This window comes from Bos mutus, chromosome X (assembly GCF_027580195.1).
Source record: "Bos mutus isolate GX-2022 chromosome X, NWIPB_WYAK_1.1, whole genome shotgun sequence".
Classification (NCBI taxonomy): domain Eukaryota; kingdom Metazoa; phylum Chordata; class Mammalia; order Artiodactyla; family Bovidae; genus Bos; species Bos mutus.
In genome coordinates, this window is record NC_091646.1 from 98954580 (window position 1) to 98967105 (window position 12526).

Consider the following 12526-nt stretch of genomic DNA (forward strand, 5'->3'; position numbering starts at 1 on the left):
TGTATAGTTGAAGAATGTCAATAATTAAACTGTTGTTGAGCTTTATGGATGGAGGGATAACATAGATCAGTATTTTGAAAACTGTGTATTTATGTTTCACAGAATCCTTTTAAACACAGTACTATTTTTCAACTCCATTTTGTGGGAAAATAAATACTAATACACGTTTGATTTTGAGGGAGTGTGGATACTTTCATTTCTGTTGAAAGGCAAACTTTGCAGGCGAGTTCTTTCTAAAATATTTCCTGTGAGGCTGTTGAATTAAGACTGTGCTCTCCAAGACCAGGTTGCAAGGTGTAATAGAATGGTAATGATGAGAATTCGTGGGAGCTTTGGGAAAATGTGTATGACCTGGTCTCTGTGCTTTCTCCCCTGACCCAAGATATCAGTGCACCTATTGGTGGGAGTGCTGATGTTGTAGAGAAGAGAATGAGCATTCATTTTGGTGGGAAAAAAAGAAACCCTTCATAGGATTCTGTTAGACTTTTATCTGCCATTCATTCTCCATTGGAAATTCCTACTATTCCAGTGCCTAAGATGTAGAGACAGAAAACCACTGACCAGTGTCAGATTTTGCAAGTGGGTCTTTTTTAAGGTGCCATTGGGACTTGGAGGAGAGAGGATGGATTTTTTTGAGGCAAGGAGGTGCAGGGCAGATGGAGGGATTAACCACCTGCAAAAACGCTGGTGATAGACTTGAAATGTAGGGAACTGGCTGAGATTGGTGATGGAGACAGTGGCAGTAGAGGGGGTAGGGTAGAGGTGACAGTGGTGGTGAGTCTTATGCATTTGGGGTCTCTATTTTATTGGATCCTTAGTTTTGAGCTTTATGTTTCACAGGGCATTCAGTGAGCTTTGAGAAATGTTCAAAACTGTGAGAATTGAAAAATATGGATGTGCTTCATATAGCCCATTCATTACTGCCATATGACAGAAAGCCTTTATGTGTTTGTACATGTGTTACTGAAACTTTTCTTTAAATTTACCACTATTGCATTTCTATTTTAAAGCAATGTTTGCTTTTTTGGCCAGGGGTTTATCAGGTTTTCTGATTCATACATTTAATGGAACGTTACAAATGTTTAAAATGTCTGGCCATTCATTTTCCCTTGTCACCTTATGTTTGATTGAAATTGGGTCTCAAAGTGTATTGGGGTTTCTATCATTAATGGAGACCTCATGCTAAAGGATTTGACTCTCCTCATTTAAGTGAGAAAAAAGAGTAAAATGATCTGTTAATGACAAAAATTGAGAAAATCCTACTAACTGACCTTTTATTTTTCTGTTTTTCCTTCTTGATAATCACTGACATAAATGAAATGAGGAATAGATTTAAAAGTTATCTCTAAAAATGAAGTAACATTAGTAAAGGTATGTCTTGTGCTGTGTGCTCAGTTGTGTCCGACTCTTTGCAACCCCATAGACTGTAGCCCACCAGGCTCCTCTTTCTGTGGGATTCTCCAGGCAAGAATACTGGAGTGGGTTGCCATTTCCTCCTTCAAGGGATCTTCCTGATAAGGAAGCAAACCCATGTCTGTTGCTTCTCCTGCATTGGCAAGTGGATTCTTACCACTAGTGCCACCTGGACAGCATGATGGTGAAGCAGACCCCAGGGCCACAATGCCCAATTCCCATCCCCCACCCCCCATTGCTTGCCTTTTGACTCAGGTAAACCTTTGTTTACCCATCTGTAAATTGGGGCTAATAGTATTTCCTGTATCGTTAGGATTGATGGTAATACCTCTATTGTCTGGCAAACCTAGACAACATATTAAAAAGCAGAGATATCACTTTACTGGCAAAGGTCCATATAGTCAAAGCTATGGTTTTTCCAGTAGTCATGTACAGATGTGAGAGTTGGAACATAAGGAAGGCTGAGCACCGAAGAATTGATGCTTTTGAACTGTGGTGTTGGAGAAGACTCTTGAGAGTCCCTTGGGCTGCAAGGAGATCAAACCAGTCCATTCTAAAGGAAATCAACCCTGGATATTCATTGGAAGGACTGATTCTGAAGCTCCAATACTTTAGCCACCTGATGGGTACAGACGACTCATTGGAAAAGACCCTAATGCTGGGAAAGATTGAAGACAGGAGGAGAAAGGAACTACAGAGGATGAGATGGTTGGATGACATTATCGACTCAATGGACATGAGTTTGAGCAAGCTCCGGGAGATGGTGAAGGACAGGGAAGCCTGACATGCTATACTCCATGGGATCACAAAGAGACAGACACAACTGAGCAACTGAACAACAAGAGCAGATCTAGAATAGAAACTGCTTCCCTAGTAGCTCAGTTGATAAAGAATCTGCCTGCAATGCAGGAGACCCTGGTTCAATTCCTGGGTCATGAAGATCCCTTGAAGAAGAGATAGGCTACCCACTCAAGTATTCTTGGGCTTCCTGATGGCTCAGCTGGTAAGAAATCTGCTGGTAATGACAGACCTGAGTTTGATCCCTGGGCTGGGAAAATCCCCTGGAGAAAGGAAAGGCTACCCACTCCAGTATTCTGACCTGGAGAATTCCATGGACTGTATAATCCATGGGGTCACAAAGAGCAACTTTCACCTTCACTGAATGTCATGACTGAGCAACTTTCACTTTCTACTGGGCACTACTGATTAGGGAATAAATGCTTCCCCCAAGTCCAGCAGAGTCTCTGTGAAGCAAATCCTATGTTTGCGTTGATCTCTTTTCTGTTCATGAAGGTGATGTTCCTGCAGTGGATGTGAGGTGGGAGACAGACCTCCATATACAAATATTTGAAAATGGTATTCCTTAAGGTGCTTTTTCGGAGAAGGCAATGGCAACTCACTCCAGTACTCTTGCCTGGAAAATCCCATGGATGGAGGAGCCTGGTAGGCTGCAGTCCATGGGGTCACTAGGAGTCAGACACGACTGAGCGACTTCACTTTAACTTTCATACATTGGAGAAGGAAATGGCAACCCACTCCAGTGCTCTTGCCTGGAGAATCCCAGGGACGGGGGAGCCTGGTGGGCTGCTGTCTATGGGGTCGCACAGAGTTGGACACGACTGAAGCAACTTAGCAGCAGCAGCAAGGTGCTTTTTACTGCCCCTAACAAATAACCAGACTCAAAGTGGTTTGCAGCATTGCTTCCTGAAGTGTGATCCATGCACCAGGACCATTGGCATCCCCTGGACATTTGCTAGAAATGAAGAATCTCAGCCCCCTCCTCAGACCCCCTGAGTTAAAATCCATGAGGACATAGTCCCAGGTGACTCATATGCACATTAAAATTTGGGAAGCACTGGTTAAAGCCATTATCTATCATCTTATATTACAATAAATCTACAGTTGGAGTGACTCCAAACCATTCAGTCTGTGACTCAGTTGTGTCCTCAGAGTTGCAAGCTCTTTCCATGTATTGGCCTCACTGGTCTCCATCTGTCCTCAGGTACTTTTACAGTGGGAGGCTGGCTGCAGCAGTTCGTCCTGTCATATCCTGACATGCTTCTGTCTCTAGACTTTGTCAGGACTGTCTTCTGTCTGAAGCTATTTTATTCCAATTCAGCTGCTTCCTCTCTCGAGTGCCAGTCATATATTTATGCTCCATTCTCCCTTTGATTTTTATGTCCCTTTCTAAATAACCACTTGAAAACCATAAAATGAAACCAAGAAAAATGCAAAATCTTTCCTTGCCTGTGGGTGGTAGATTTTTATTTTATGAATTTGATAAATTTCCCTAATTTATTTTCATCTTGAGAATGTTAGTTGGAAATGTAGACTTTCTCATTTTCACAGTGTTTTCAGTTGAACAGAACGAAAGTATCATTTTTACAGAATAAAAACCTCAAACACCAGCAACTTCATATGACCCAACCTAGTATAACGTTTTATCAATAAAGAAGGAAATGATTCAAGGTTAAGAGCACAGACCTGGGTCACAGCTTAGTATTTATATACTGACTTACATGTCACTGAGATACATTGAGCAAGTTCTTTAACCTTTCCAAGTTTCAGTGTCCTCAGAATTGAAATACCAGTATTAACTACTTCATTAAGTGATAATGAGGACCAAATGTAATCTTTAAGTGTTTTTCAAACCAAGTTAATTATGCTCCACTTTCACAATTTCTCCTATCTCTGCACTTGTCTTTATCATTATATATTTAATACTTTTCCTTAAAATAGTAAATTTTTACTTAATTTTAGTTGATTTTTCATCCTAAGCGATATGATCTCTTATATGCATTAAAATCGCATATATGCACACTGTATATAAATATGTATGTGTATATACACACATAAGCTCATTGTGTGTATACACACACACACACACACACACACACACACACACTAAGACATCCCCCAAGAGGATGGAATGATGCTGTTGTTTCAAGTGACCACACTTTGAGAACCATTGGTCTAGAGAGGAAAAGCAGGATTTCTTTGGCTGGGATACAGTGATGTGATTGTACCAGTCATTAAAATATTGAACCACACAGGCTGCACACTGAGTGTCCCCATACACCATTTTCCACCCAACCATGCCAGCCCCTCCTCCAAGAACCTTCAGCTCCATATTTTTACATTCCACCTATAAAAGATGCAATACCTGAGAAAGCACTTTTTGGTACATCCATTCTTAGTGGATAGTCTCTGAGTCTAGGTTCATAAGGCGAAATCACTGTTAAACATAAAAGGTTACTTGAGGTTCAGACTTCACATTTTCAGGCAGAGCTCAAGAAATTTCCCAGAACTCATGGGTTAGTGTCAGGTATGACATTGTATGGCTCTCCCACACCTTATATCATCAAACGCCTTCCTGATCCTCTAATGCCTTAGAAAATCTGCACAGGTGATTCCTTCTATTTAAAAACTGTTTACCCCATCCTCTTCACTACCTCCTCAAGACTTTAGACTTATTCAAATATTAGTGCTTCAGAAAAGTCTTTCCTTACGTCATGAACTCAATTCAGTTACTTTCATTTCATAGCATGATCTCAATTACAATTAATTAATGGCCTCAGGAGCTATATATTATCTGTGACCCCCATTCAGAAGGTAAGCTCCATGACTGTAAAGGTCTTTGTCGCTTCACCATTCGTAGTATCTAAGTACTCAGTAATTCTACATTTAATAAGTATATGACTCAGTTCTTCAAGTCTCAACTCTCAGGTTCTGTGTTGTGTAATGACATCATTCGGAAAGAGCCCAGGTCAACGTGGAGCCATTTTTATGTCCCCTCTGAATGTATACAAATATAACCATAATGATTTCCTCATACTGTTATAATTGTTGACATAGATATTTCCTTAAAAGTCTCTAAGCTACTTGAATATGAGGATGTTTTCTTTTGTCCATCTCTAACAAATAGGAGTTTCTAGAATAGATGTGGAACCCAGTGAATATTTGTTAGATGAAACATCTCTCCAAAAGTTAAAAAAATGATATTTTAAAATGAAATTCCTTATTAACACTAACACATGTATGTTTGACTTGAAACATTTCTTCAACTATAAATAATAATATGGAATGTTTTTCTTTAGTTTCTGAAATGTGAGATTTTTAGCTCAATGTAAGGACAAACCAGGCAGGAAAAACAGCAAACACAAGGAATTATATTGCAGCCAATTCTCATGAAATCTTGTTATCAAGTCAGTTCTCAAGGGATAGACTGAACCAATAAAGTAAAAGATTTATATACCTTGCAATGCCAGGATGGTGTTCATTGTCTAAGAAACTTAAACTAGCAACTTTGAGTTTTTGCTTCCACTTAAATGGATGCTTTATGTTGTTTCCCATAAAAAGAAAATGTCTACTTTTTCTGTTTGATAAACGAAAGCTCATTCTCATAGACTTCTGATTACAATGTGCCTCAGGGGACCTGTGTCTCTAAAAGGTTAAAGCTGTAATGATAAATGGTATAACCAGTCCATTCTAAAGGAGATCAGCCCTGGGTGTTCTTTGGAAGGAATGATGCTAAAGCTGAAACTCCAGTACTTTGGCCACCTCATGCAAAGAGTTGGCGCATTGGAAAAGACTCTGATGCTGGGAGGGATTGAGGGCAGAAGGAAAAGTGGACGACAGAGGATGAGATGGCTGGATGGCATCACTGACTCGATGGACATGAGTTTGAGTGAACTCCGGGAATTGGTGATGGACAGGGAGGCCTGGTGTGCTGCGATTCATGGGGTCACAAAGAGTTGGACACGACTGAGCTACTGAACTGAACTGAAATTATTTTAAACACTCTCAGTTATGTGTGTATTTTATATGTTTAAATATGTTGATTAATGGAAATTTCTGGTAAAAATTTTATAAATAAGAATAATAAATAATTGAAATTATGCCTTCCTTATTGACATTTTAAGATCAGTCTGCAGTATACTATGGTTCTCAAAAATGCTTTAAACATGCCTTCATAAAGAATATTTATCTTAAAATTTGTACTAACACTTCTCTTTTGTCTCTCAACATTTTGTTAAATTAATAGATGAAAAAACCAAAATTTTACTTTTTATCCTTACTATGAAGTTGTGTTGGAGAAGGCAATGGCACCCCACTCCAGTACTCTTGCCTGGAAAATCCCATGGACGGAGGAGCCTGGAAGGCTGCAGTCCATGGGGTTGCTGAGGGTCGGACACGACTGAGCGACTTCACTTTCACTTTTCACTTTCAAGCATTGGAGAAGGAAATGGCAACCCACTCCAGTGTTCTTGCCTGGAGAATCCCAGGGACGGAGGAGCCTAGTGGGCTGCCATCTCTGGGGCTGCACAGAGTCGGACACAAAGTGACTTAGCAGCATGAAGTTGTGTGGTTGATAAGCAAGATTTCATCTCATGTCTGTGATGCTGATATTCACACTGAGAAGATTTAAAAACTTAGTCTAAGGCATATAGCCAGACTGTGAACTAAAACCAAGTGTTTGGACTTTAAATCCATTGCCCAGCCCACTAATGTATACATCCTTGACAAAAAGAAAAAAAAAATTATTTCACTTATCTATTTGTGCATAACAAATGACTCCAAAGTTGCAGCTTAGTACAAAAATTTATAATTACATCATGATTCTGTAGATCAAGAATATGGTCAGGGCTCATCTAGGTGGTTGTTCTGAGATTGCGGTATGGCTGGGGTCACTCACCGGGCTTCATTCATCAGGAAGCATAACTTTTAAGATTGCCTTTTATCCTCCAGAGTTACTCTCAGGATGGTCTCTAATCATTCGGTAGTCAGCTTGGGCTTCCTTACAGCATTGCAGCTGGATCCTAAGGGACAGAATACAAATGGTGCTCATTCCTTACAGCCTATGCTTAGAACTGGTATAATGTCACTTCTGCCATATTGTGTTGGTCAGAACAAATCACAAGGCCAGTCCATATTCATGAGCATGGAACATTGACTCCATCTCTTAATGGCATGACAGAATTTGTAGCCATGTTTTCCACCACACATATATTAAAGTAATGGACATAAAAGCAAACAATTGCCAGGGTACATTACTAGCTCAATTACCAGAGATGGCTCTCACTTTATTTATCATGTTCACATTTAGTTAGCTGTGTGAAATGTTCTAAAAATTGGAATGTGTGGACTATCATATGCTGAAGAAAGAATACCTTCAGAGGTGATTGATTATGGGTTTTATTCACCTTCTTTCTTAATGTCCAACAAATGCCAAACCATGTTAACACACATTCAAATGTCAATAGTTTTACCTAGTGATAGGTTTAATAATAGTAAAGTTGCTTTGACAGAAGCAATAATTAGGTATCTTTCAAATTTTCAGTTTACATAAAGTTCTCATGGATCTCCAGAATCAGCAGCTGAAAGAGTTAAATGCCTGGTTAACAAAAACAGAAGAGAGAACAAGGAAAATGGAAAAAGAGCCCCTTGGACCTGATCTTGAGGACCTCAAACGCCAAGTACAGCAACATAAGGTTAGTATATTTTATGCTATTTGCTTTCATGTGGAAAACAAACTGCGTATATGTGTATTACATACATACACATGCCATGTTTTCAGATAAGAGAGAACGAAAGCTTCAAATGAGAAAAGGTTTAAAATAATTCTTGCCTAATATTTTTGCAGTGTTTACTTTTTTGAATACAAAATAACTAGGCTTTTCATACTTGAAAAAAAAATCAAATATATTCCTGGAAGAGAACAATGTGGCTATGTGATTTATAAAAATTTTGGTTTTCCAGAAGAGAGTCTCTGTAGGGATTACCTGAAAAGCAAATTTACGTAATAAGGCAAGATTTTTTTAAACGTGTTTTTACCTTCAATTTATAAGGTCTGCTTACAGCAGGCCAAGCTTAATGAAAAATGGACATCTGTAACAGTGCTTTCCTGTCAAATATAGCATCTAATAATTTTAATATTTCCATCTTATCTTGTACATTTACAGTTATGCTCCCTGGTTACCTGCAAGTATTTATTGTTTCTGTGATTAGAATTTCTACAGAAATTTTCTTTTCAGCATCCATTTTTTTTTATTGAGGTGTAATTGACATATTCATTTCAGGTGAGCAGTATAATGATTCAGTATTTGTAAATACTGCCAAATGATCTGTGCAATAAGTCTACAGTTAACATCCATCACCATATAAAGTTCAAAATCCTTTTTGTGTATGTGAAGAGAGCTTTTAAGATTTACATTCTTGGCACCTTTTAAATATGTACCCAAATATTATTGATCATAGTTACCATGTTATAGATTACATCCCTGTGACTTGCATATTTTATAACCGGAAGTTTGCACCACTTGGGCCAGGTCATCCATTTCACCTGGTGCCCCAGCCCCCTCCCCTCTGGCAACCACCATTCTGTTGTCAGTAAGTTTTGTTTTGTTTGTTTGTAATGACTTTTAGATTACACATGTACGTGAAATCATACAATATTTGTCTTTGTCTGACTTGTTTTATTACCATAATTCCCTTAAGATCATCCAAATTGTCACAAATGGCCAAGATTTTATTATTCTTTTGTCTTTTTGTGGAATATATACAACATTCCAATATATATATACATCACACATTCTTTATGCATTCATCTGTCAATGATGAATTAGGAAACAACTCCTGTGTTGTTTCCATATCTTGGCTATTGTAAATAATGCTTCAATGAACATGAGGGTACATATATCTTTTCAAGGTAGTGTTTTTGTTTTCTTTGGATAAATATCCAAAAATGGAATTGCTGGATCATATGTAAGTTTTATTTTTAATTATTTTTAGGAATATCCATGCTGTTTTTCACAGTGGCTGTGACAGTTTACATTCCCAACAAGTGCATTAGGATTCCTTTTTCTCTACATTGTCCCCAACATTTGTTATTTCTTGTCTTTTTGATAATAGTGGTTTTGACTTGCAGTTCCTCAGTGATGTTGAGCATCTTTTCATGTGTCTTTTGGCCTTTTGTATGTTTTCTTTGGAAAAAGAAAACCTCTGACCTTTTTTCAAAAATCAGATATGTATCTTTTTGCTGTTGAGATGTATGAGTTCTATATATATTTTGGATATTAATCCCCTATCAGATATATGCTTTGCAAGTGTTTTTTTTTTTCCCATTTGATAATTACCTTCTCATTTTGTCCATGGTTTCCTTTGCTGTGCAGAAGCTTTTTAGTTTGATACATTCCCACTAGTTATTTTTGCTCTTGTTTGTTTTGATTTTGGGCTCAGATCCAAAAAATTGCCAAGACTGATGTCAAGGAGTTTACCACTTATGATTTCTCCAAGGAGTTTTATGGCTTCAGCTCTTACATTCAAGTCTTTAATTCATTTTGAGTTGATTTTTGTATAAAGTAAAAGATACCAGTCTAATTTCATTATTTTGCATGTTCCTGTCTAGTTTTCCTGGTACCATTTTTTTGAAGAGACTGTCCTTTCCCCCTTGTATCTTCTGGGACCTTTGCTGTGAACTAATTGACCATTTATGCTTGAGTTCATTTCTCTATTCTATCCCATTGATCTATATGTCTGTTTTTTATGTCAATACTGTACTGTTTTGATTATTGTAGTTTTATAATATGAATTGAAATCAGGCATCTTGATGTCTCCAGCTTTATTCTTTTTTTTTTTTTTAAAAGATTTCTTTGGTTATTCGGGGTCTTTTGTGGTTCCATACAAAATTTAGGGTTGCTTGTTTTATTTCTATGAAAAATGTTGGAATTTTGATAGGGATTGCATTGAATATCTTGATTGTTTTAGGTATATGGACATTTTAACAGTATTCTTCCAATCAATGAGAATGGAATATATTTTCAATTATTTGTGTCTTCAGTTTTTTTTCATCAGTGTCTTACAGTTTTCAGCATACACGTCTTTTACTTCATTGGTCAAACTTGTTGCTAGGCAAATTAAAGTTAAATTTCTTGCTAGGCATTTTATTCTTTTGATACAATTGTAAATTGGATTTTAAAAATATTTTTCTTTCTGATATTTTTAGTCATTGTATAGAAATACAACAGGTTTTTGTATATTGATTTTGTACCCTGCAACTTTAGTGAATTCATTTACTCTAAGTTTTTTTGTGAGTCTTTAACGCTTTATATATATATAATTAAATCATTTGCATTGTGACAATGCTTAATTCTAGACAATGCATAATTCTAATAACCATTATAAAACTAGCTAGCTCTGGATTTTATTGTAGGAACAGAGTCTTGCTCAGTCCATCAGGACACACATGTGCACGACACACACACATACAGAAGAACCTTCATGACTGGTCCAAGACTAAGGTAGCCAGATTTAGCAAATACAAATGCAAGAAGCCTAGTCTAGTTAAACCTAGTTAAATTTGAACCTCACATCAACAGTGAGGTTTTTTTTTTTTTTTTTAGTAAAAGTTTGTCCCAAATTAGTTATTATTCAGCTGAAATTCAGGTTTTACTGTGCATCCTGGATTTTATCTGACAGCTCTATTCAGGAGTCTGTGCTTCTTGAATTTATGGCTTTGAAAGGAAATATCTGCTGTCTTAACTCAGACCTTCTAAATCTGTATCTCACCCAATTTCATATATATATATATATATATATATATATATGTATGTATATGTATGTGTGTGTGTGTGTGTATATATGTATATATATATATAGTTTTTACAGAGTTAGCTTCACAGTTCCTTCATGCAGATGAAGGAGACCTTTCTTTCAAAGTCCTAGAATTCTGTCTTACTTCATGAGCTTCAGTTGCTGTGACAAATGGAGCTGGTTTTTTATCTTGCTGCAGCCAAAACCATCCTTTGCCCACAACAGCTTAAGGTCAAGCAATTTAGGGAGAGTTAGAGCTATGGTAATCCTGGCTACTATGCCATTGGGGAAAAATAAAGCATCAAATGTATTCTAATTTTCACATGTAAATCGTGACTAAAAGAGGTTCCCTTTGTCACATAAATTTTATTTGAACATCTGATAAAGTTAGAGCCATTGCTAGACCTTGACCTGGGCCACTTTTGCTGTGTGCGTCATGTGTTCCTCTGATAGACCCTATACCCATTTGTTTCCCCTTGGCCTACACTGGAAGTTGTGTGCAGACAGATTCTATATACACCAGTGACTTCCTCTCAGTCTGAGGGCATTTGCTGGCCATAGGAGAATCTCAGCCAGTTCAAACATGGGCAAAAAGTAGTTAGTACTGCCAGAGCTGCCACTAACCAAGGAGGGATGGGAGATGATAGATAAATATCTCAAATCCCTACCCCATGTCAGGATGATTCCAAAGCATCTCTCTATTTCCAGAGTTCCTCAGAGGTTTCCCAGCAAGACTCGGCCCCAGAAGTCCACAAGGTCAACTGTCTCACAGTCCTGCCCTTTCATAATATCTCCTGAGATGACTTCTCAAATAAACCATTTGTACCCCAATACTTGGCTTAGGGTCTGTTCAGGAAGGACCCCAAGATCAGACAACCTTCACACCTGGGAAGTCTGAGGGTTATCCCAGCTTACCATCAACTACATGTGTAATTTTAAGAAATTGTTGAATCTCTCAGGTTCTTTGTAACTTCACGCTGGAAATGCAAGTGTTGAGCCCATTGATTTTTAGTGTTCTTCCAGTCTGGGTTTCAAAGTTTCCTTTAGTTATGGAATGCCATGCATTTCCAGCAAGGGCAAAACTATGGGCAGTGACCCTGAATATCAGAGGGAAGAATGTCAGCCCTGGATGCCCGGAGTCTAAAGAGGAAGCCAGGAAGCGGGCCCACGAGAGAGAAGTGGCAGAGAATGGTAGGGCAGCCATGAGTGTGAATGACTAGGACAGCTATGTGCAAAGGTCTCACCTGGAAACCAGGAACTGAGCCCTTATGGAGGTTAGGACGCCCAGGGTCTTTGTATTCTGCCAATTACCTGAGAGGTTTTTCACTTTCCTCTGGAAGATAAATAGTGAATGGAATGGAAATGTGTCTAATATTGTCATAAAATTTGAATAGATTGTCCATTACTTGAAAATGGGCCATTTCTGATGAGTATGAAATTGCTTTGAAGATAATAATTTGAAACAAAAAGGAAGCAACATAATTATATGCAAGTTGATTATGTAATCATTTATATCTAGGAT

General features: G+C 37.9%; 1 protein-coding gene across 6 annotated transcripts in view; it reads left to right on the forward strand.

Moving 5' to 3' along the window:
• The window catches only part of DMD (dystrophin), a 2671852-nt gene that overhangs the window by 1056174 nt on the left and 1603152 nt on the right, over window positions 1-12526 (forward strand). For all 6 annotated transcript variants that reach the window (XM_070365439.1, XM_070365442.1, XM_070365443.1 and 3 more), the window contains one exon: window positions 7754-7904. In XM_070365439.1, the coding sequence (XP_070221540.1) occupies window positions 7754-7904 (151 nt within the window). The remainder of the gene's footprint in view (window positions 1-7753; window positions 7905-12526) is intronic.